Raw genomic sequence first — 25965 nt, 5'->3', positions numbered from 1 at the left:
ATCACATATTGAGAACATGGTGTAGATTTACTTATGAATGGTGGTATAGAAGCACGAGACACTACCATTGTTACAGCAGCAGATGTTAGGCCAGTGGGTGCACAGTTCATCTTAAGTTAAACTTGCACCCGTCTTTTGTGCCTATAAAATATATTTGTCTTTCCTCACTAGCTTTTGTAGGTTTGTTACCAACAGATTCATAAATGTCAAGAAAATTCAGTTCCCTACATAAACAGCTTACTCTTAAAATAATAGAGGGTCTTGTAATACCAGTGGTTATCCATTTATTTTTAAAAGGCACCAAGCTAGGGGGATGGTAAGAAAACGCAATCTCTGCCTAGTTACATCACCAGGGGCAAGTCAGGAGGAAAATGGTCCAAGTGTTTCCAGCTGTGTGGGCAAGGCTCAGGAGCAGCATTTGGCCACTGTTCACCTCCTTGTTTATTGTATTTTTGCAGCACAGGCAGAATGCCTAAAAACCAGGGCCCTGTTGTGTTAAGCAGCGTGTGCGTATTTCAGACACCAGCTCAGCCGCCCTGAATTTATAAAATTTAGGAGCTGAGTGAGAGAGAACAGGAAATTACCATGTTAAGAAACAGAGTGAGTGGTTTGAGGGTGCTCAGGATCTCCTGCCAGCATTCCACCTAGTGCTGGCACATGCCGAGTCAGAAGTGGTGTTTGCGGTAGATGCTCTATTGCAATGCCAGCGTGAGTTCCTGGGCTGAAGCTCACAAACTTGGGGCTGGAGCAGCAGGAGCTTATTTGGAGACTTAATGAAGGAGGCTGTAGGAGAGACCAGTGCTAACATACATGTGTGTTTCCTCAGGGTGTTCTACAAGGTGAAGAGCCGCAGCGCTCACATGAAGAGCCACGCGGAGCAGGAAAAGAAGGCAGCTGCACTGAAGCAGCAAGAGAGAGAGGCAGCAGCAGCAGTGGCGGCGGCGGCGGCAGCGGCAGCCCACAGCCAGGCCCGGCAGGAAGAGAGCAGCGAGAGTGGGAGCAGCAGCAGTGGAAGCAGCAGTGCGAGCTCGGATGAAGATGGAGAAATATAGCAGCAGACCAGAAGTGGAGGGAGTAGCATGGCTGGACCCACCTCCCTCTTGGTGGTCTCACTTTTTTTGCTTGCACTTTTCTTACCTGAATCATCAGGTCTCAGTTTCAGTGCTGCCATTTCCTCGTGCCACATGTTCCACTTCACCTCACCAGTACTGACCAAGCTGGAATGGTGGATGAAAAAATTTGTTTCAACTTGGATTTCTTTTTTTTTTTTTTTTTTTTTTAAACAAATAAGATTTCTATTCTATTTATAATGATGCCTGAGGTACATAGTAGAACAATGTCACCTGCAGTGGAATTAAGTTCTCTCTCAGGTCAGTCAGACCTTTTCTTTTTGTGCTTGTCTGGAACTGTAACAGGACTCCTGGATATAAAGGTTTCCAGACCGGAGCAAGAAAAAGATGCTCTGCTCTGAGCTAAGTGTATCCAGTTACTGTGACACTGGTGATTTCTAGATGTTTCCTTTCTCGGCAAGTTCTCCTTCCTGTTACACTTTCCTGGCTTTCTTTCTGAGCATTTATTCAGGCAGCCAACAAGTTTTGTGGAAAGACGGTGCACACTTTTGGCCTCTGCTTCACAAAAATGAAAAGCAGGATGAGAAAGATGCTCTTCTTCCTTTTGAGAGGAAGTTTTATTTTTCAAAAGGAAGCCTGAGGTTGTTTCTTTTATGACATTAAGAATGCAGCAGTGGATATAAAAATATCCTGTGGGATTAGAGTAGCCACAGTCCCCGTGGGTTGTCTCATCTTGGAAAACAAAATAGTCTGCCTTTGATTAACTTAATGGAAAGTAGTCTGGGCTTCACAAGTGCAATTTGAAATGAAAACTGCTGGTTTTGACTGCATAAATGGGAGCAAGTTTGTTTAGTGAAAATGAACCACGGCCACCTTGTGCCCTGGATTTTGTGCACCTCAGAGATGGGAGGAATGGACTCTCATCTCCAGCAGTGATCCCTCTGTGAATGAATGGCTTTTACCTCTCAACACATCCATTTCTTCTTTTGTGGCAGTCCTCATTTATTCCTTGAAATTGCCATCATCAAGAGCTTGGATGATGGGGCCCTAGTTTCCCAAATACTTCCTGTCAGACAGTATGTACATGTGGGAGAAGCTTGACACTGATTTCCACACCAGTGGCTGGACAGCACTGCCTGCTGGGTTGTCCTGCTGTGAGCCTTGCTCTTTGCCAAAAGGCTGACTTTTCCTTCAGAACTGACACACGCTAATAGCCCAAAAAGTCTAGTCACCAAAAACCTGCTGACGAAAGAGAGTTAAGAAGTAGTAGATTGGTCCAGGTGACATAGATTTGCCCAGGATTGTTCTGTACATCTTTATAACCCACATTTATCATTATTTTGTAAAGATGCAAAGAATGGATGGCTTCCTTGTGCTTCACAGCTGGTCAGTCGGGGCCGTACCCCGGGGCTCCCTGGCGCCGGCACTGTCACACCACCTGCGTGCTGCTCGGCTGGCGCAGTTCCGGAGGAGCCGCTCGCTCCTGCCTTCCCAAGCAGGCATCCTACCGGGTTGCTGTACATGAACTACAGAATGTTCCTGACTGGTTGATTGTTTTTAAATCTTGACCCTTCAAGCTGCTATATAAATTCCAGGTTAACTATGGAAAGTGGCGCTAACTCCAGCATGCCATTTGGCAATCTTTTCCTGCCCCATGGTTTTATGCAACCATGATTGTTTCACTCTCTTAAGTCTGAGAGACTATGTGTTGTATCATGTTTGTTTTGTCATATATATGCCTTTGGATAGAGTCCTTTTTTCTTAATAAAAGAAACAGTTACTACTCTTACAAAATAAGTAGGAGTATCATTAAGGACTGCACTTTTTTCAGTGTTGACACTTTTGCCTTTAAGTGTTCGATTTTCTGCCAAGGTTGTGTTTTTCATTCCTAACAAAATTAGTTTTCCTTGCAGCATTTGGATGAGTGTTCTATGTCCCTACATGCACAGGTCTTGTTGACTAACTAGGCTGTGGAAGCAGATGGCATGTCACAAATTGTTAAAATCGTTCAAAAACTGCAAAGAACTAAAAGCTACTAATCTTTAAAAAGAAGCTTAAGCAAATTAGTCTTCCTGTTAAGACTTTCAGAGTTAATTGTTATCTTTTTCCTTTTGTAAATTGGAGAAAATGCTTGTCTACCATTATCCTAGGGCCCTTAGAGAGAACAGAAGCTTTAGCACACAGGACAGACAGTAGGTGAAGCAGCTGGACCTCATGGTCCACTTGTATTGTACTGGCATTAATTCCAGTAAAAAGCAATGATGTAATTAAAGTTCTGAAGTATCTCTCTGGGAAGTGGCCAATAGTTACCAGACCTTGAGAACTGCAGGGCAACAGTTCAGAAATGAGCAGGGCTTGTGCATATATCTAAAAAGGATTTAAAGTAATGTAGATACATTCATTACAACAGTATAACAGTATTTGCCTGGAATACCAGTGTCGCAGCAGCAGAACAGTGTACAGTTGCTTGACAGAGACTGGCAAGGCCTAGAAACACATAACGAAGAAATGGAGGTGGAATTGGCACACATTGAGAAACATGGCAAAAACAGATTTTTTTTTTTTAATTTTTTTTTTTTTTTTTAGATTGGAGAGGGGGATTTTATTAAACTTGAGAACTAAAATAAGGTTAATCAAACTGTCTTAGGAAAATGCTTTTATGGTCCTTGCAAAATCAATCATTATGTAATCCCTCAGGACAAAATGGAGACTGGTCATATTGGGACAAAGCAAAGCTCTGTCTCGCTCCAGCCCTTGTTTCTTGACAGCGATCAGGAGCAGGTGGCTAGGAACAAGTGAGGGACAGTATGGACTAGCAGGTATAGTGCCAGCTAGAAAATAAGGATGCTAAACTAGAAGAATTTATGTGTGTTCTCCAGTAAGGCAGATCTGCAGAGAGGTTTGTGCTGAAGTGTTCAGAAAATCAGGATGTTTCTCTGCCTTTTACTCTTCTGCTCTGTGTATCACCTGCAATTACTCTGGTATTTTTAGTGTCTGGAAGTATGCCTGGGTGATAATGAGCAGACATTTAGTCATGGCCCTCAGGAGTTTTCAAGCTTGAAGTTAGATATGGCATAGAAAATTATGGTGACAAACAACTGATCAGATGAAATGAAGTACAAAGATTTAGGGGATTGCTTTAAGTACCAATTTAATCATCTTTCAGATACGATGATGCTTGAGTGCAAGCATTATTACAGTCTTCCAAAGACCACATCTTTCACTGATTCTCCTTATTTTAGGAAATTGATATAAAAGTAATTTTTCCTCTCATCCAAGGATACACCATTGAGGTGGTGATAAGAACAAATTAAGAGTTTTTCTTTAATTGCACAAAAATGGTGTGTATGCTACACACTGAATTCAGTACTGGTTGTTTCTCTCTCACCCTGCTGCAGTAGAAGAGAACAGGAAGATTTGATAGCAGTGAGGTCTGTCACTGGAAGAAAATCAGAAAAGGGCTTTTTCTGAGGATAACCTCTAACAGCTGTGAGTTAGCACGGCTGACCAAAATCAGGTAAATGTTCCAAGTAAGTGGCATCAAATGGAAATGTTTCTGAGCATGTTTACATATTGCTAGTAGCTACCAGAAGACCCCTCTCCTGTCATGGTAATCAGTGAAAATGTTCCTCTGAGTGTCTTGTTCAAAAACAAACAAGCAAAACCAAACCTGCTGCCCACTTGCTTACAGTAGGAGTTTGGAATTGATCCTACATCTAAATTAGATCCTGCCTACTAGCAAGAGCTGGCAGAGAATTGTTTTAAAAAAAACAACCAACCCCCAGTTGCTGTGGACAAAGCATTTGAACTGAATTTACTGCAGCACAGTGTTAACTGAAGGCTGTGTTGTTCCAGTTATGATTTTTAAAAAAAAATAAAAATTCTCGCCTGTGTTCTGTTGATTTGTCTGTTAATACCCCGTGCTCATTGTCATTGTTTAAAGGCCTGTTTACTGATCCCCATTTAGTATCAGGGTTTGCTGTTAATTTAGGAAAAAGGCAGTTATGTTCAGTCGTTGAGTTTGAACAAGGCATCTCTTTGCTTTAGCTGTCTTTACTATGGGAACAAATACAAGAGTATAGACTGCAATTCTGTAAATGTGTACTAATAGATTTGCTTTTTACAGTGCGAGATCAGGCTTCCAGTGGTCAGATACGCAGTAGTCTGTCAGGTGACTGTGTTTCAAAGCCATTAACTGTTTGAGCCTTGATGCCAGCGGCGGGCGTTGTGGAGATGCAGTGACAGATCGCGTTTTGCCCTGATCACGTACTTCTGCCTGTGTTGCCTGCCCTTTACAGATAGATTCAGTCTTTCAGGTTTGTGATCTGCATGGGATAGCATCTCAGTTTTGTAAGACACTGTGTGTATATAATTACTAGATATATGCATGCACTTGTGATGCATATCTGATATAGCTACAGGTGTTCCTGCAGTCTAGCTGCAAGAACAACTCTGCATTTTTAATTTCTTTTATGTTTTTCCATTTACTGATACAGGTAACTGTATCTGAGAGAACTCTATTCTGTAAGTTGAAAGCCTACTGAATTTCAATTGGCTATGCAGGACCTTGGCGTGTTGTTAGCTAGGACCAGGTAGGAATATAGCTGTTTAAAGGCAGGGCAAAGAGAAATTCTAAAGCTTAAAGGTAACTCATCTATTAATCCCATACTAAACAAGTAAAGTCCAAATTAGCTAAAAAGACCCTCTGATTTACCAAACTGAGGCTTTTGGTCATTTTTATCATTGCAACAAGCTTAGATTAATATCAACATTCAAAAAAAAGTGGTTCCTAAACCACAAAGAGTGAGCTTTCTCACTCTCAGCAGTTACACACTCTTAATTCTCTTTCAGGCAGCGGACTAGAAAGTTCCTATATATACATATCCTATTTTACGAGAAATGGGAGTAGGGAGGACTATAGCCATAGAAGTCTTGTCTGCTTTCATACGACGGCACTTTTAGTCCCATGATTACCTCTGCCAGAAACCTCATTCTAAACCACATTTTCCCACAAAGACTTTCTCCCTGTTTTATCTTCTGATGTATGCCGGAAAGTTTATAAAGCTTTAAAGAGACAGAGAAGCAGTGTCTACAAATCATGTTTGATTTTTGTGGGGGTGAGTTTCTGTGTAAATTCGTCACTGGGGTTCAGCTGCTTTGCTCTCCCTCATTCTCTCCTGTGTCAGATGTTGGGAAGACACAAACTTTGAATCCCCAGCTGTCTAAGGATTTTTCTTTCCAAGACTAGGATTCCACTGACAGCTGAGCCTGAAAACAAACCCTTAAGTTCTCCAGATTAGAAGACAACATATATTTTTATAGAAATGTTAATTGTATATTTTAAAAAAGTTTCATGCAGCTTCACATGTATTTTTCCCCTTGTAGTTCAGATTTGATATACACTTTTTTGTGTTCATTCTTTTTATGTTCTGTTTTTAAATTTGTAGTCAAAGCTTTGGTGTACTGTACAGGAGCAGTCAGCCTTTGTAATTACTGTATAAATGCTTTATAATAAAGTATATTACTTTTATTTTAACAAGTGAGCAGACACTTCCTTTTGTGTGTTTGCTGCCTAGGGCACCTTTTAAAAGACTGTTACATGTTTAAAATGTGTATATATATAAATATATTTACCTGTTGCTGTACAGTTGTGATAGACTGGACTGAATTTATTTTTTGTGTGCTTTTTTTATAAAATATTAATACACTAAAGGAAATCTTGCTGATGTGATTGTAATGTACTATGTAACTTATTTACTTAATATCCTCTATATATCTAAAAAACCTTTTATTAAACGAGGTTTAAAAAATAGTTCCATAGCTGAGTTTTTTGATGGTATGAGGGAGTGGCTGGGAGGTTTGGGGCAATAGTGACTGTGATGCATTCATGCAAAGGAAACGTTTTTTTAACTAGTCTGCTCTCTCATCCATACCCACCTCTCTGTTTTCCATAGCAGTCCCCGAGGCTGTTTCTCAATGGAAACTTCTCCCTGAAGACGCCAGCCCGCAGTGTGTTTTATGTCTTATATCCAAGAAAATAACTGGCAGATGCCGCTCCGGGTGCTGTACAGGAGTGTTGATGGTGTGTCTCACTCCCATGCTGGGCACCTTCCCAGCAGGCCAGCAACAACCTTCATCGTGTGTTAAATTCACGGGGAATAGTTCTAGGTCCCCTGTGGAGTAACTTGGTACCTGAGGGGCCTGTACTGGATCTGAATTCCTGGATGGCTGTGCCTGGGACAAAGTAGAGACTGAAGTAAATCTAGAGCTGCTGGAAATAGAGTTAACATCTTCCTGCTGTTCAGGAGTTGAATTTGCTGATTGTAGAAACAATGACTCCAGTTGTAAGTCTCATTGCATCATCAGTTTTAATGGTAGAGTTTAAAAAACACTTTAGGAAATACTGTCTTAAAGGCACTTGTCTGTTACCTGAATCGAAGGGGGTTTGTAAACATATTTTGTTACACAGCACTATCTCATTTCCTCTGGCAGTAGCTGGATCTCTTGCTGGGGATTTTAAATACTAATTTGCTTCCATCCATCCTCAAAACAAAGGTTCCTTCTGTTTTGGTAATTAACTGGTTATAGTTAAGTAGGCTACGTAGGTGTTTCTCATACCTGTGGGCATGAAGTCTTCAAAAGCTGCAAACGTTTCACTACATAAGCAGATGGTAGAACTGTGTATCAGTGACTGACCTCCTGTGAGATTTCAGTTGGAATTGGAGGCAGCACACCTGTTTTCTTTCTAGTTGCTACTTTATGCTGACAAATTTTTGCATTTCAATATTCTTGCAAGGCTGGCAGGAGAAAGACTCAGCCCAAGACACTAAAACGCTCTTTTTTTTCAGCTCAGTGTAGAAGCCTTTGCTTTGATTTACTCCTGTGGATGTGGCTGTTGATCAGCAATAGTGTTTGGAGAAGTGAGTGGTATTTTGTTTGGTGGGCGAAAGAGATCGGGAACACCGAAGCCTTCACTTCAGATAGCAGACCAGGACTTTGTTTAAAGCTTTAAATAATGTATTTGCCTCCCTGTCAAAGCCAACTGGCAGAAGTGCTAAAGATTGACTACTTTGTACTAAAACCATGCAAACAAACTTTGGATGATCAGAAAAGTCACAAGTTTTGGGCATTTTGGATTTCATCTCTTTTTTTCAATTGGTGGATCCAAGCCCAAACTTCTGGAAGTTATTTCAGCTACCGAAGGAGATCTTACGAGCATTTTAGTGATTCGCAAGCTTTGAGTTAGTGGCACTGTGTGAGGAATTCTGCAGTAATTCCCCGTATGGTTTTTTTTTAAATAGCATTACAGCTGTCATTGCAGGATGCTGCTATTGTCATTATTGAAACCGACTGCTGTGGACTGGGTGGTAGAAAGCTTTTTTCTTTATATCTGAGAGTTGAAATTACATTTCAGTGACACTGTCTATTGATGGCTAAAGTTCTTATTACTGAAGTTTATGAATCAGTTAACCTTCTCTTGTCCAGGATTAATGGAATTGATAGTATATTGCTGTTAACAGAACTCAAAAGTGAATTAGTAATTTTGTACTGAAGAAAGACTACCCATTCATTTAACTTATTTGCATTTCTTTCCCCCCCAAAGCAGTGGTAGACTTTTTTCTGAAGACCCAAGAACAAAGTCTGACAACCAGTGTCTTAAAAGATTGAAAAATATTTATGTATCAGATGACAACAATTACAATATATCAGCATTTTTAAAGTCCCAAGTTATTTTCTATTCTAAAATATAGAGGCAATAAGGAACAGCATTTACATACTATAAATACATTGCTCCCTGAGCAGCTAGGAAAGTTTAATGAGAACAAAATTTAATTTCAGAACGCTCTTGACAAGCTGAACTATTTCATTACACAACAGCCAAAGACGTTTGTATAAAATAATGTTATATTATTTTTAAACAAGTTTCACAGAATAACATTTATAAACATAGGCCTAAATAATTTAAACAGAGCAAATTTAACAGCTGGGTCATACTACAAAATTACTGTATACAAAAGATAGCCAAAGGGGATGTTAAAAAGTGCCCTCTTGCTTGAAGATTTTTCTAGATGAGTCTACTTCTAGTGTAGCCTGAGTCATGTGCTGGTTCTCAGGTATCTTCTCACATTTTTCCAGCAGTTCTCAGCATATCAATACTCAATACTGCATACATCAGCTCTTTGAAGAGAGGTCAGTGTGCTAACAAGCAAGTAAAAAAACTTAGCTATTTCCTATCACTAATTTAATTTTAAGATATTTCTCTAAGGAATAAAGTGGATGCTAATCCTCCATAATTTCACTGGGAAAAGCTGAATTCCACATGGCTTGCAAGTTTTACATGGGTGCTCTTTTCATCCATGAATAATAATGTGCTTACTACTTTGTTGGATGTGGTGCGATAGGGAAGAGCAAAGAGCGATACAGAAAGATGAGCCTTTCAGCATTTTTCTCAGCCGCTCCCTGTGGGCGTGCAGGCCGAGCTTCACTGTCAGCTTATATGTGATGTGGTGTAGCACCACCGACATGCAAATCAGCTCCTTTAATTCTACCACCTGTGTATGTCTTCCACCACATCCAGTGCATCATTCTAAAGTGCAAATTTTAAAATTTAGGAAAACTTTACTTATTTTAGAGGAGAAAAGGTTCGAGGGGGTGTGATTTGTTCTTGAGAGTAAGGATTCAACAGGCAAAGCAACATTAAGTTGAACCTTCCACCTAGCTTTGAGCTTAAGCATCTCCTGACAAATGAAAGCCACAATTTATTCTTTCCTTACTGTATTGTTTCATTGAGATTGACATACAGTTTTTACCAGAAGGGTTTTAAAATATATGCTACTTTATTGCATCATGAATGTATTGTAAGTGTCCCTTACTGCCATTATAATTGTGTTGAGACTGGATGCTCCATTCTTTCAAGAATCATTTTTTTTTCCTTTCTCTTTTTTGTGGTAATTATAGTGCAGCCCCAAAAAAAGAGCTAGAGAATTTGTGCTGTTAAATCTGTGAAAAGAGCTGATGACAGTGGGCCAAACAGTAGGCACAGCTCTACCACCCACAGCAGTGGTTCTGGGACTGAGGCCCATAAGTGCAGCCTGTCAGGGTCATTGACAGCAGCCAGGAGCTGCTCTTAGCCCTCATGTCTTCTCGAGGGAGCTGTGTTTCGTTCCAATCATCAGAACACTAGGTTTATATACTGCTCTCAGAATGTCCCAAAATAGCCAAATTGTAGAGTATTTGTTGTATCTAACATGACCTTCAGAAATGTATAGACTTAGACCACAGAGGACTGGTGGATGATGTGGCGGTTGGAGGCTGACTAGGGCACAGTGATCATGAAATAAGAGTTCTCTATTCTTAGAGAGGCCAGGAGAGGGGGCAGCAGAACTGACATCCAAAGGGCTGACTATGAATTGTTTAGGCAACTGCTTGACAGAATCCCTTGGGAGATGGTCCTGAAGGGTATAGGGGCCCAGGAAGGCTGGGCACTCTTCAAGAAGGAAGTGTTAATGGCACAGGAGCAGGCTGTCCCCAGGGGCTGTAAGAGAAGCCTGCGACAGAGACCACCCTGGCTGAACAGGGAGCTTTGGCCACAACTCAGAGAGAAAAAGGAGAGTTTATGGCCTTTGGAAGAAGGGGCTAGCCACTCACAGTGATTACAAAGAGGCTGTGAGGACATGCAGGGCAGAAATCTGGAGCTCTAAAGCCCAGCTGGAAATTAATATGACTTCAGCAGTCAAGGATAACAAGGAATGTTTCTATAAATAGGTCAACAGCAAAAGCAAGACCAGGGAGAGCCTCCATCCCCTGCTAGACACAGCAGGAAACATGGCAACGAGTGATAAAGTAAAGGCTGAGGTGATTAATGCCGCCTTTGCCTCAGTCTTCAATAACAAGTCTACAACAACTAGTTGTACTGAGGGAATCCAGCCTCCTCAGCCAGAAGACAGAGATGGGCAGAATGACCTTTTAGACCAGGTATCAGGAAGCATTTCTTTACAGAAGGGGTTGTTGGGCGTTGGAATGGGCTGCTCAGGGTAGTAGTGGAGTCCCCATCCCTGGAGGGGTTTTAAGAGTAGGGTTGGCACAGCGCTGAGGGAATCTGGTGTAGTTGGGAACTGTCAGTGCTAGGTTAACGCTTGGACTAGATGATTTTCAAGGTCTTTTCCAACTTTGATGATTCTGTCATTCTGGCTAATTCCAGAGAGGCGCAGCTCACTGCAACACGCTGGGGCCTAGCCCAGGCTTACCAAGTGCTATTAAACACTGTTCAGCACCCTCAGGAGAGAGAGGGCTCTGGAGCTGGTAAGAAAGTAACAGAAACTGCAGCCGCTACAAGCCCATCTTCTGACTTGGAGAATGTGCTTTTGTCTCTTCTTGTAAAAGCAATTTGAAAAGAAATCTATTATTTAAAACTGTATTATGTATTTTAGCAAGGTGAGAATAAAAGAAACACACCATGCAGATGATGCCACATGGAGTAAATGGGTCACATTAATCACACAACAGGCTCGAATAGAGAGCCCCAGCCCTCCAGGAATACTGGAAGTGATTACAAATTGGCCAGAAAGCAAAGATTTTTGGAATGGCGCCAGAGGAAGAGGTAGCACGTGCTGAGAAAGCCCCACCATATAATTACTGGATAATGAGAAGCGATGTGCCTTGTTTACCGACGGTTCCTGTCGCATTGTGGGAAAACATGGGAAGCAGCTGTATGGAGCCCCACACGACGGGTTGCTGAAGCCGCTGAAGGAGAAGGTGAGTCGAGTCAGTTTGCAGAGGTGAAAGCCGTCCAGTTGGCCTTGGCTATCGCTGAGCGAGAAGAGTGGCCAGTGCTCTACCTCTGTACTGACTCGGATGGTGACAGATGCGCTGTGGGGGTGGTTACAGCAGTGGAAACGGAGCAACTGGCAGCGCAGAGGCAAACCCGTCTGGGCTGCTGAATTAGGGCAAGATACTGCTGCTCAGGTGGGGAATCTTGTTGTGAAAGTACGCCATGTAGACACTCATGTACCCAAGAGCTGGGCCACTGAAGAACAGCAGAACAACCAACAGGCAGATCAGGCTGCCACAATCAAGGTGGATCTGGACTGGCAACATAGGGGTGAACAACTTCTGTCTCGCTGGGCCCATGACTCCTCAGGCCATCAGGGAAGAGATGTGACATATAGATGGGCTTGTGACCGAGGAGTGGACTTAACCATGGATGCTACTGCACAGGTAATCCATGAATGTGAGACATGTGCTATGCTCAAGCAAGCCAAACAGTTAAAGCCTGTGTGGTATGGAGGATGATGGTCAGAATATAAATATGGGGAAGCCTGGCGGATTGATTATGTCATGCTCCCATGAACTTGGCATGGCAAACACATACGTGCTTACAAGGGTGGAAGCAGCCACTGGTTGGTTGGAAACTTAAGCCGTGCTCCATGCCACTGCCTGGAACAGCATTTTAGGCCTTGTGGAGAAAGTCTTAAGGTAGCATGGCACTCCAGAAGGAATTGAGTCAGATCATGGGACACATTTCCAAAACAACCTCATAGATGCTTAGGCCAAGGAACATGGTATTGAGTGGATATATCATATTCCCTACCATGCACCAGCCTCTGGGAAAATTGAGCAATACAATGGGTTGCTAAAAACTACACCAAGAGCAATGGGTGGTGGAACTTTCAAACACTGGGATGTGAATTTAGCAAAAGCCACCTGGTTAGTCAAAATCAGAGGACCTGCCAAGCAAGCTGGTCCTGCTCAGTCAAACCTCCTACATACTGTAGATGGGGATAAAGCCCCTGTAGCACACATTAAAAATATGCTGGGGAAGACCCTCTGGGTTATTCCTGCATCGGGTAAAGGTAAACCCATTGCCTAAGGACATGGGTGCACTTGGTGGGCAATGCAGGAGGATGGAGAATTCCAATACATGCCTCAAGCAGATTTGATTTTGGGTTAAAACTACCAATGAACCGGACTGTCAAATAACCATTATTGCAATTGGTGCCTCGCAACATCCTCCTGCCCCATCCAAAGCCTCCTGCTCCACTGACTGAGCCAACTCTACCTCATTCCTCCAGTCTTAAAGACCGCCACGACAGATGGAACCCAAAGTTACAGACTAAATGAACTCAGTAGACGTTTTGTAAGGGTGGCCCATAGACTGAGGGAATGATATCTGTAGACCCAGGAAAGGGGTGGTGATTCCTTAGAATGTATTTGGAACCTGAGCATGATGTCAATAACAGGTAGAGACTGTCCTGGTTTCAGCCAGGATAGAGTTAACTTTCCTTGGACTGAGAGGGAGCACAGCTGAAGGGCTGGGTCCCGAACAGTCATTGGAGCATTCCATGTCACGTGACATCAAGCTCAGCATATAGGTGTGGGTTTTTTGTTTTCATTTTCCAGATCGGCAGGGTGGGATTCTCTGGTGCAGTCAGGTCGCTGCTGGGGACAGGCTCTATACCAGTCACCGCTCAGTGAGCCACTACTGCATTTTACCTGTTTTGGACTACTGTTGTTTTTTGTTAGTATTACTATATATATATATTTTTTTTATTATTCAATCTACAAATCTCTTCTTTTGTCCTTCCCCTATTTCACCGGCAGCTGGGGGAGAAGTAAACAACTGGCCATGTGGCAATTTGCTACTGGCTGAGTTCAAACCACAACACCATCTCATCTCATCTTCCCCACTAACTACATACACTTTCTCTCACTGCTTATATCTGTGCTTTCATACAGAAATGACTATCCCCCAAATCAAAATTTTTTGTCCTCAAGCCCAGGTCTTTTGTTCACTGTTTGTTTCTGCAGTAGTATCAGCCTACTTAGTTACAGGAACATTCCGGAGCTGAGAAGGATTATGCCACCAGTGACCCAAACCAAAACTAGGAACCAGCTGTAGGCTCATAGGCCACATAGTTCAACCCAAAATAATTTCTAGTAAGAGACAAAAAAAAAAAAGAAAAGCTAGCAGATACTTTAGCCTCACTGAAACCATGCAAAGAATTCCCATTGCCTCTTTAAAATAAATAAATATCTAAGTTACACATGGCCTTCTAAGCAATGCAGCTGAGTTCCAATGTGAGAAGCCCAATTCAAAACTTAAGACCAGTAGCAGGTGATCATCAGACCAATACCTTTTTTGTGCATAGGTCCACAACTACTGGACCTGTTTGGCATAACAGTTAAGGGGATGAAAGGGCAAACTTGCATATTTAAAATACTGAGGGACTCCCATGGTAAAATTAAACACAACGAAGCCTGTAATGTGTCTCTAAACCACAACACTGTTCTTTTGGCCTCAGTGTTTCCAATGATAATGTTGGCCAGCTGCACCAAACAAGCAAAAATGGTTCTGTTATAACCCAAGACTCAACAACAAGCACCACTAATCAGGGATTAAAAATAGCTATGTATTAGTTTAGGTAAAAATCTCTTGTTAGCCAAACAGCAGATAAACTCAACTCCACTGGTCACTGTAGAAGGTGTCATAAGCTTGACAAAATTGGTATGTCTGAATTTTGGTAATTAACTCTTTGGGTAAGAGACTGTAGAGATAAACTGGTCTTTTAAAAATTGCCCAAAGTTTTCTTCAAAACAAATATTTTATATAAAAGTTCTATGTGCTGACCTATCTGGAGTTACTTAAATAATTAAATACCCAACAAGAAAGTGTCATCAGTTTGCTCCTTCTTCATCTTCTTCTTGTTTAATAACTAGGATACCTAAGAGGAAAAAAGAAAGGAAAAAAAATCTGCAAAGATTTATTAATAGATTATGCAGAGAAAGAAATAGTTAATGCTGATATACCTGAAAGCTACCCTGGACTGTTGGAAAGAGTCAGACCAGCAGAAAGAGGGAAGAGTTCTATTTCCTGCCTCTGCTTCTGACATGAGCTTCTGCATACCTGAATGGCTCTTAACTAGAAAAGCCTTCAAACTGATGAGATCTTCTGTTGCATGTTTTTCCAACTACTCAAGTAACAGAGAATAAAAAAGGTACTAAAGCAGGACCTGCAAAGATCAGCCTAACTTGGTCACTGGGAGATGCATCATGTTGGTTCAACTGCCAACCACCAACTAACATGTCACCCTTCTTTTGCAGGTCTTTACCTGACCAAGTTAGTATGTGATACCTCCTCGCGGATACCTAACTAGAGTGTCTAGGCTACAAATTACAATGATATTAATGTGGATCCAAGAAGCAATATGGTCACATCTCTTAGGACTAACCTGGACACTGCACTGCACAGTAGTGTCATAGTCTATACCCACCCCTTGAGTATTTTTTTTTCTAAATCACTTTTTAATTGCCATGTCGAGCAAGGGCACCTCAGACTGTGGCAGCCTTCAGGGTTCACACCATCTCATAGTGATGTGTTTCTGAATTTAAAACAAGCTGAAATGCTAATAGCCCCCAAAAGATTTATCAGGTTATAAATTTTCCCCACAGTAGCAAAACCCTATAGTACAGGTAAGCCCACAGCACACTGAACTAGCACACTCAAATCCATGCTCAGACAAGTAGTACAAGAACAGCACGGTGTGCAGGTAGTTGTCCATTCACCTGTGCTGTCACATGGGTAGTGGGAACTGGGTCATACCAATGCTTTGCTCAGCTTGAGGCAGAGACTTGAACTATGGTGAGGCTTTGTGGTGAGGGCCCTTTGCTTACTGTAAGACTGGGGTGCTGTGTTTCTTTCTTCACAGGTAGGAAATGGAAAATAAAACTACCAGAGCCTGGTTTCTGTTGTGCTTGAGGCACCTAACTGCTGACCAATGTTTCTGGCACAGGAACTAACAGAAAGGCAACGCCCACCTGCAGAAAGAGACCTTCAGTGCTTATTTTTATCCAGAACATCTTCAACCATTGCAATAATTAGTCATCCAACATACAGTACATAAGCACAACAGGGTAAGTTTGAAGAGAGGAGGGAGGACTGTTGATTCAATGGGCACATAGATGAATTTCTGAGGTTATGATTCATTTCCCTGTTGTCTTTGTATTAAGCTGTTAACTCACACCAATTGCCTCACGCTCCAAACTCACCATCCAGCTTTTTCAGCGTGGGTACCCGTTTGGTTGCTTCTTCAATCCAATTGTTCTGATCAGAGGCGTATTTCTCTTGTAGTGGATTGCCTACAAACACCAGATCCTCTAGTAATGGCAGCTCTGCCAGTCTCACAAACTCTGCTGCAACCACAAAGGTGAAAACACCAACCAGATTGTGGAACGTGGAAAACACATCTGCACCACATGTTCCTTTCAAACTCAGTGCAAACATAAATAGCAGGGGATACAACAAGATAGGGATTTCCTGGGCTTGAACCAGTATCAGACTGAAGAACAAGTATGCATTTTAAAAGAAGTCTGAGAAAGATGATTCAAAGAACAAACTCCATAGGGCTTAGAAGTTAAATTTAATATTCTCACTATTTTCACTCTCTTGCCTAAGTGGCTATTTAGGGATTCTGCGCATGTCTGCAGGCTTATCAGTGAGACTTAAAGCCCTTGAATGTACAGAACTATTCTTCGCTTGGCAACTTAACTCATGCATTCACCATACTACAGAAGTTACAGAATAGAGAGGTGTGGCTTACCCCAGTCTTTCACCAAATTATTTGACATATAAAGAACCTTCAGCTTCTTCATTACACGGATACCCCTCAGTTTTTCAATGAAGTTGTAGGAGATCCACAGCTCCTCTAAAGTATCTGCAACTGCCTCCTGGAAAATGACAGGACTGCTCAGGTAAGCAGAAGTATATCCTCCTTATTTTTCAGATTCTCTCTTCACCCCCAGCAGGTCACCTCATGTGAGAAAATACTAAGAAATACTGGTCCTCATTTCCTATTAAGCCAGTCCCTAATTATGCATGATAAATACTCATGGGAACTAAGAGCAAAAGATCTGAGATATATTTAGGAGGACAGAAATCACAATATTAAAATAAGACAAGGAATAGCTGGCTGGAGTAGTTGTTCTTAAGGCATAGGGGCAGAGGAGACAAATTTGACTGCTTGTGCACTGCAGGGGTACATGAAGTGAATGCAATTCAACACCACTTTAGAAGGGGTTTTATACAATATGAAGGAATGAATAATTTCAAGTGCATGTATGTTTGTACCTGTTGGCCAGAAGTTGCTTCCATAATTCTCTCAAAAGAGAGGTTTTTCTAAACCAGCCATTACGCACTGACTCTGCATTTCACACTTAAGAGATAATGGCATCTATGAAGATGGGAATAGCTTTGAAGAGAAACATTCTGTGGGAGTAGCTCTTGAGGAAGAAAATAATTTCTATATTAATTAATAAAAAAGTTGATAGGAAAAAGTTTCTTTTGCCCTTAATTCAAATGTAACAAAATTGACCCAATTTTCCCCTACCTGGTAGACTTAGTCCTGCCACCATCCTCTCCCCTAAACCATATTGCTGTGGGCACCAGTTAACATAAATAGGACATTCTCATGAAGTGTGTTCGTAGGACTGCTAATATGTGCAGTAAAGAAGCAGAGTCTAAGTATCTTCAGATAGAAAACTCCTCATGCAAAAAGTCTGTAGGAATTATTTTCATCTAAAGGCAGTGGAATTTAAAGGGCTTTACAGACAGACAGCAGTTTTCAAGTAAAAGTTCTGCTCATCTTTGTCAAAGGCAATGACATATCTCTTTCTAAAATCCTTTTATGTAGTAAATTAGCCCTGAAGAATGTCTAAACATGAAGAGTGTTTAAACAAAAAAAAGAGAAAGACTATCTGAAAATTCAGAAGCAATGTATAAGAGGGTGAACAGAACATAGTGAAAGGAGAAAACAAATGGTTAGGGAATAACATAAATTCAGCAGACTTTTATGAACATAGGGGAATTATCCCACATTCTACACAGCACTCCATTTTGTTAGTGAAGAACTGATACTAGTAAGAAGCACATACCAATCCATTCAAGTTCTTTATGTTATTTCTTCCCAAAGACAGAATCCTCAGATTTTCTGTAATAGATAAAAGAAAGTTTTTTGTTAGTAATTTTGGTTTAAATATAGAAAGATGCTGTAAGTCAGGTAAAACACCACATCTACTTAGAAACAAACTGCACTCTGAACAGACTGCCTTAAGAAAGAATGACATAACAGAAACAAAAACTCCTGACCTACACAGATCATCAGGAATGGATGCAGTGGACAGCTCAGAAACACGCTCATGACTATGAAGCTGCTCATGTGTAGGTTACCTCAGTCAGTCCAGATAAATACTGAATAAAACTCAGTCAGTCCAGATAAATACTGAATAAAAATTATTATTTCACTTCTTACCTGAACTCTAACTGCTAACTTGCTAGTTTTGATCTTACATATTTCATACCCCTTCTTCTCCAGGTAAAAGTTGTTCCAATCTTATTTTCAGGCAGCAGATTTGATTTCTATAACAGCGGCAGCATATAAAGCTGCCTTACAGAACTCTGATGAGAGACATTTCAACTTAGTCTAACACCCAGACAAAACTCCTTTCTAAGTGAGCTGTTCTTGTTGGGGTTTAATGTAATAGTAGTGAAGCTCAAAGCTAACACAAAATAGCAGTCTTTTTGTATAACTCATTTTCATTTTTCACACAAGCTTTCTTGCAGGTGTAAATAAGCAGACTAAGTTGCAGCATGTTGCTGGGTTAACTTTGGATCTTTACCTTTCATGAATGTTTTAACACTTCTAACTGCCTTAAGGATGAAATACTTAATGATCTTGTTTTGCTCTTGTAAGCATAATAATTGAAAATACATGGCACAATAATGGCAAGACCAATGAAAGTCCCAGCCAAACAGCACCAGATACTCCATAGATAGCTCAGATGGTATCTAGAGATTGCTATGGATGAAGATTCAAGGCTGATCTAGAATAGATAGTTGCATGTTCTGTCTCAAGAAATGCAGGGATGAAACCACACCTGGCAAATATTCTAAAACAGGAAGACTAGTTTTCATTAAAAAGCTGAGGTACAATGAGAATTCTTTTTCTTTTCAAACACAACAGCTTAATACATGACCACGATCAAAAATTGAAGAATCATAATCAGTAAGTGTAAAGCCTGCTACAGGTAATATTCTCTAGAATATCCACAGGGGAGAGTGCTGGGAGATGGCGTTTTGGTCTAGCCAGCTATTCTCTCTGTAGCCCCCTTTTATAAATTGTAAGATTTCACTAGCTTTTGAAATTTGTAAGAAATTAAAGGATACTTAGAGAGATGACAGATTGCTTAAAAAGCCATGCCTTAAAATTGTTTCTAACTGCTGTTATTGGGGTTTTTTTACTCTTGTTCTGAGATATTCTGTATTTTAAAGAAAGAAAAACGTTCCGTCTCCCTCATGGAACATTTACACTCTCTAAAACACAAATCTAACACTTGTTTTAGATGACAGCAACATCACCCTCACATGTATGGATACAGGGATATGATCCTGTACACAGAATTATCTACTTGACATAACTACAATATCAGATATATACATTAATAGTAATCTTTTCCAGCTTAAAGATTTCTCATCTTCCTCTCTGCAATAAGCAAAAGCAAGTATGTCATAATTAGTGGCTTGTTTTTCAAAGCTATAAGCACTGCTTTCTCCCTCTTTCACAGAAGCCAACAGAGACAATATTTTGTACCTTTAAGAGATCACGTAGTTCTAGTTTGTCTGGCTTTAGGATTAAATAGACTGGATGTTTTGATTCTACATTGTATTAATATAAATATTTAAGATGCTTTAAAGGCTTTTAATGTTTTATCCCACTAAAAAATTTCATTGGTTTCACTTTCATATATAACTGCCTAACTGTTTTTTGCTCATGATAGAGTTACTCAAATTGAACTATTACAGTAGTTTGGAAAGACTACTGAAATATTTTTGCCTGATTAGTATTGGCAAATTTTTTGAAGTCTGAGCATGTTAGGAAAACAAATACATTTATCAAGCTCCTTGACAGCCGCATTGGTGTGTAGCTGGAGAGAATGGGATTCCAGGTTCCTTGACTGTCCACCTGGCAATACGACAGGGACAGAAAAGCCTGGATGCTCCAGCCCAAAACCTGCAGCAGTTTGCCAGCCTCATGCCACAGAGTCAAACTCCTGAGGACTTCTGTCCCAAAGTCAGTAACCCAATGTTTCCAAGGCTTCATAGACGGCTGCCCAAGAAATAGAAGTTCAGTTCCACTTCTAGACAGATGGCACAACCCTTTCAAGTACAAACAAAATCAATCCTCTACAGAGTGGAATGACATTTTTCCATCCAGATCTACAACACTCCAACCAATACCGCAATTACGGAGCTGCTGAACTGCAGACTATCTCCATCATGAGCATGGAAATTTGTCATTAAATCACTCTAGAACTGATTAGATGTTGAGTATCACAGCTAGGCCCACTGGAGGGTACAAAGGTGCTTTCCAAATGGATTTTTTGTTTGGTTTTTTTTTTTGTTAAACCTGCACAGTGAGACAGCTGCCAAGGCTAGTGCCAGGCTACACGCTTTAATACACCATTACTGCTAAACATGCATTCATCAGTAAGACTGATAATTTTAAAGGTCACTTGTAATTTTCTAAGAGGAAGAAATTCAAAAGTATAAGAACAGGTATAAAGCTGGACACATATAACAAATTGTGGTATGTGTCCTACCCAAGCAACTAGAAAACAAACACAATCGCTCACTGGCTTGTCACTTACTTAGGCTGTTCAAGTTGGCGATTCTTTCAATGCAGTTCGTAGACAGTGACAGTTTCCTTTAAAAGCAAGAATAATGAATTCACAGTATACAAGGGATCATTATACCAGAAGAGTTCAATGCCCAAACACCACTGCATTAGAAATAATTGTTTATTCTTCTCTCATTAGATGGTGAACTAACTGGATGTGTAAACAGACTCAAAACATCCTCAAACCATCAAGACTCCTGCAACTTTATTTAGCTTCTGGGAAAGTACCATGAGTTAGTTATTTATATGACATACCAGTTTACCTTTTTATGCCTAGCCTTATCAAATGCAGGGACATTTATTTCTGAAATGGCTCTAATCTCTTTCTGAAAATCCTGCTTGTCTCCTTTGTTTTTTGCATAAATTTTGGAATCAATCATAAATGTGCCAGTTAGCTGATAGACCCCAAACATGAACCTGTAATTATACACTAATAAACAGCATATAATTTTTCTGAAGACACTATATCAATACAGAATCTAACCTAACATCTTCTCAGTTAAGTGACAGGGACCTTTGAATTAAAAAGAAGAACCGTGTGAGGAAAAAGAAGAAAAAAAAGAAAAGAAAAAGCTGCTGCTTTGAAGGTCACACTTAAACGTAGTAAATATGTATTTCCACAATGGAGAGCACAAAACATAAAAATTAATATAGAAAAGAGAATATTTGGTTTCCAATTAGTTTTTAACTGAACTTACTCGCAGTTAACAAGTGTGGAGAGAGATTCATCCATCCTCTCTACAGGAGGAATCTGACCATACAGTTTCACCTCCTTTGCCTCTGAAGCCTTCTGGCCATTTTTTTCTTCCTGAAGAAAAGAGAAGGTGAAGAACAGGCTCACTGCTATAGGCAATTACTAAAAATTACTATACTAAAAAAATACTATAGAAGTAACAACTATAGAACTAATTCCAATATACTGTGTTTTGGGGGCGAACCTCAACAGATTCACAGAGTTAAGAATCTAAAAAAGTTATAAATTAGGCATTAAATAGCGTGGGGGAAGATTTTACACTTTAGACAATACAGCAAAAGACAAACTTCCTATTTACAATCTGGGTTGATAATTTTCTAGATGAAATACTTTATAAAGTCCAGAGCTTCAGAAAAATGGCCATAACTTCAGCATCTGGGTTTATTAAAACATATAGTCTATTAAATCTTCTAAAATTCTGAAGTGATGGCGATCACTGACTTAACACTTGGAGCAAGTATCCATTCGGGTAGTATCACCAGTTCTGACAGCTGCCTCCGTGACAGCATAAAGGGAGTATTTTGTCAATTCACTCGGTGTCCAGTGGGAGGACTGGAGGTCCATTAACAAAGTAGATATCTGTTTCACGCTTTCAAAACAAGGACTCTTGTTTTCTCCCCCATTTTTATGCAGTTACTGAAAAGAGAGAGTTGAGGTCTGGCCTGGTTTATATGGCAGTTTGTAATGAAATTAATTGTATCCCAGAAGTCTTTAAGAATCTCACAGTACAAGATCAGGTTTTGATTACATTATTTTCTCTCTTATGTACCCAAAATACTTCAGGCAACTTAATTTAATGAAAAAATTAGCATGTTGCCTTGTGCATTTACTTACATTTCCGTTTCTGTTCAAATTCAGTGTGATGCTATTTTTACTCACAAGTAGCAATTTAGCAAATAAGCATGTCAGATGTTTTGCTAGAATATGGTGAGTGTGTTCAAAGTAATTCACTAAATAAATGCAAAATTTCCACTTTATTTTCTAAGAACAACACTGTATCTATTTACATTTATACTCAGTTCATAATCTACCAGTTTATAGCAACAAATAAAAAGAATTTTTTTCTTAAAAGCATGAAAGGGAAAACACTTCCAACACAGACTGTGGCCAGCAGTGAGCACTTGCAGGAAGACCTGCTTGCCAGAAGGAAGGTCAGTTGAATGACCACAATAAGCCACAGAGAAACCAGAGGTAGAACAGACACTTTTTTTGAGAACAGGCTACCTGCTTGCTAAATTAAACTTGCTCTGATTTAACTAATGTCACCCTGACTGTAGGGCAGTGGTAAACCCTTATGACAAAGGGAGGAAAAACATCTGGAATGCAACGCAACACCAGATCCGATTTTGCGAGTCACATGGACCCAGATGAGGAGTAGTAAAAGGAAGATTTAGACCCACCCCAATAACATGAACAGCAAAGTGAATTCAGCACTTCATGCCTAACATTTTTACAATGTTTGAAAAACAAATTTAACTGAATACAGTCAAACCCCATGCCACAGAGTATTGCAAAGCAGCTAGATATCGTTCTACTACTTACCCATTTGGCTAGAGCTTCTTTGATAGTTGTTGCTTTTGCCTAAAAATGAAACAAATTTAAATGAATATTAAATGCAAATTTTTAGTTGACTTCTTCATGTAAATGTATCTCCTCTCCTTTCTCTCTCGCTATCCTGCTTGTCAACTCCCTTCCACTACTTTCCTGGATGATATCCCTCCAGCTTAGTCTAAGAAGATGGAACCCGTCAGCGTCCCATAATTTTATTTTCTGGGGTACTTGGTAGCACTTTGAGAAGCAATCAATTGGCTTCATGCAAAGATGTTATCTTCCTGATCTTACTCTCTACCCTGTGTGGAACCTGGGTTTGGGACACTGCTTGTTAGTGTTGACAGTGAAATTCAATTCAATTCAAAGACATAAGAGGTTATTGCACTGAAAAAATGTGGTCTAATGCTCTTAACACCCCCCCCACACACACACACACACTTTCTATTATTTTGCATTAGCGAATTTCTGTCTGAGAGCAAGTCTGTGAGGAGACAGAATGATACAGCCTCTTAAGATTCATGGAGGAAAATAAGGTACAACTTGCCAAAAATCAAGAGCAATCTGGATTGTTTGTTTTTCTCCAATCGTTTTATGTCGAGTCACATCATGCAATGTGAAAACATGTATTATTCAGTTAGGAAAAGTCTGAGAGCTGCTGTACAAGGCTTTTTAGGGATTGACCCTGTTGTGGTTTTAAATCAGCCAGCAGCTAATTGCCACATGGCCAGCCGCTCACTTTCCCCCTTCCCAGTGATAAAAAAAAAAAAAAAAAAAAAAAAAAAAAAAAAGGCATTTACTAATAGTAACAAGAAAAACAACAGTGACAAGATGTAAATCCAAAATGGGTAAAATGCAGCAGTGGCTTACTGAGCACAGTGACAGGTACGCAGCCCGCCCCCCCCCCGACCTGTAAAACCAAAAAGGGAGTGAGCCCGAGAGCGCCCGCGGCCACCTGTGCACACTGAGCATGACATCACATGGTATGGAATACTCCAGCACCAGACCCGGCCCTCCAGCTGTGCTCCCTCTCAGCCCAAGGAAAGTTAACTCTATCCTGGCCAAAACCAGGACACACCCACTGACCAACTTTCTGTTGTCACTAACTCCAACTTTCCTGCCTCACATCAGAGTCTTCTCAAAACCACATGATGCTATCCAAAACAGTCATTAGATAAACTCTGATATATCCTAAACATTAAACATATTCCAAGATGTCTTTCAGACAAAAAAGGTTCCAGAGACTAATCTTTCACAAAAACTCAGCAACAGCCTCCTTTCTACAAAAACAAGAGGACTCTAGTGTGGGTGTTTCTATTGCTCTTTGGCATAGCACTACCATATGTGGAGAGAAGCAGCCTTTCAGGTAATCAGATATCAAAAAGAAAGATTGTAAAAGTTAAACCCAACAAACTAATTTCCACCCAAAATCTTACAGGCAATCACCTTGGTCAGAGACCTTCAGAAACTCTGAACCCCAACAGTGAGAGACAACAGTTGAGGAAGCACATGTATAAGAATGGCTACAGTCACTGAACACCCAACAACAGTCTAAGACCCAGCAACACCAAGGATAACTCTCAAATATCAATATATACACCTTGATTTAGATGTACATCACTGAGCAACCTCAGATGTTCCAGCTGCTCCTGCCCACTGCTGGGCACTGGTTTTCACCCTGTCTATACCAAACGATAGCTAGCTCTAGGCTCTGTTGTAGATGACCGGGCAAACCCATGCCATGGCAGTATCTCCTTGGTGTCTGCTGCAGATAAACCTCCTCCTGTTCAGATCACATCCCCAGTTCCCATCCAACAGCCTCATGAAACCCAATTAAAAGCTGCCAGCATGCCAGCAAACACAGCTGGCTTCACATTAATCAGTTTTTTTGGACACGAGCTTCACTGCATTTTTCATAATTATGATAGCCAATTATTACAGCATTCAGGTACATGACCTCAGTCACGCATGTTGAAGACAGAAATGGATTTATATGACCAGTGCCTGCTTCCGTTTCAAACTCACACCTAAAACCAGGCAGGACTTTGGAGCTAGCAATCCATGTGAGCACAAGAAGCAGCTTCTTCCCTGACCTGGCTGACTTGTCTCTCCTGTTGTAACATTCGATTTGGTGGAAATATGAAAATCAGCACAGTGGGTTACGAAGAGAACACGTATCAAGGATTTCGCTTTGTTCCTTGAAGCTCACATGAAGTTTGTGTTCATAAATCATAGTATCTTCTGCCATGGGAGGTTACTTAAGGGAAACCTCCTTCTGAGAAGCGTATTTTCAGGGTTCCTCTACTTGCATATCGAACCATTTCCTACAAGTATTTAGACTAAAGAAAGTCAAATTACATAAAGTATTTAAAATGCCGAGTGATCAGTAACTGAAATTGTCACCCCGAAGAGTCACCATCAACATAGCAGGAACAAGAAACATAATAAGGGGAAAAAATACCCCGTCCCTGTAATATAAAAGCTATAACAAAAGAAATATTTTTGGAAAAAACCCGCAGCTGTTGGACAGAGTACTTACAAAATTCAGACAACCAGGGAAAAGTAAAACAGTGACACTGCCTTCGTTTGCAAATATTTATTAAAATTTTAAATATAGCAAATCAGAATTACACAGCAAGAGATACCAGGCTAATTGCTGTAGTAATCGCAGATACTGTTGCCTTAAAAACAAGTACTAGCTCAGGTTTTCATATGACGGCATCCCAGGCTCCCCACTACCTTGCTCTATCCCTAAAACGCCTCCTTCCCAAGGCACCCTAACGGGCCACAGCTCGCCGGCCCCGGCCCCGGGAAGGGGATGCCTTTCGGCCCGCTGACGCCGTGCCCGCGCTGCTGGGCGCCACGG

At 40.7% G+C, this 25965-nt stretch overlaps 2 protein-coding genes across 11 annotated transcripts in view; one reads left to right on the top strand and one right to left on the bottom strand.

Moving 5' to 3' along the window:
* Positions 1–6879, top strand: part of ELMSAN1 (ELM2 and Myb/SANT domain containing 1) — a 72243-nt gene extending 65364 nt beyond the window's left edge. For all 7 annotated transcript variants that reach the window (XM_026849585.1, XM_026849584.1, XM_026849582.1 and 4 more), the window contains one exon: positions 827–6879. In XM_026849585.1, coding sequence (XP_026705386.1) covers positions 827–1052 — 226 coding nt within the window. In that variant the 3' untranslated portion in view covers positions 1053–6879. The remainder of the gene's footprint in view (positions 1–826) is intronic.
* A 1751-nt stretch (positions 6880–8630) lies between these two features.
* The window catches only part of LOC113480343 (dynein light chain 1, axonemal-like), a 29207-nt gene continuing 11872 nt past the window's right edge, over positions 8631–25965 (bottom strand). The window contains exons 2-9 of one of the 4 annotated variants that reach the window (XM_026849107.1): positions 23094–23132; positions 21496–21605; positions 20769–20824; positions 17997–18052; positions 16667–16793; positions 16116–16259; positions 14728–14791; positions 8631–9269 (exon numbers count right to left, since the gene is read on the bottom strand). In XM_026849107.1, coding sequence (XP_026704908.1) covers positions 14745–14791; positions 16116–16259; positions 16667–16793; positions 17997–18052; positions 20769–20824; positions 21496–21605; positions 23094–23132 — 579 coding nt within the window. In that variant the 3' untranslated portion in view covers positions 8631–9269; positions 14728–14744. Of the gene's footprint in view, positions 9270–13461; positions 14792–16115; positions 16260–16666; positions 16794–17996; positions 18053–20768; positions 20825–21495; positions 21606–23093; positions 23133–25965 lie in introns of those variants that run through there. The other 3 variants (XM_026849106.1, XM_026849108.1, XM_026849109.1) reach the window with 3 other exon arrangements.

Source organism: Athene cunicularia (genome assembly GCF_003259725.1).
Source record: "Athene cunicularia isolate RWA chromosome 5 unlocalized genomic scaffold, athCun1 chr5_part1, whole genome shotgun sequence".
NCBI lineage: Eukaryota > Metazoa > Chordata > Aves > Strigiformes > Strigidae > Athene > Athene cunicularia.
The sequence above is the reverse complement of the archived record's forward strand: the minus strand, read 5'-3'. Positions and strand labels throughout refer to the sequence as shown.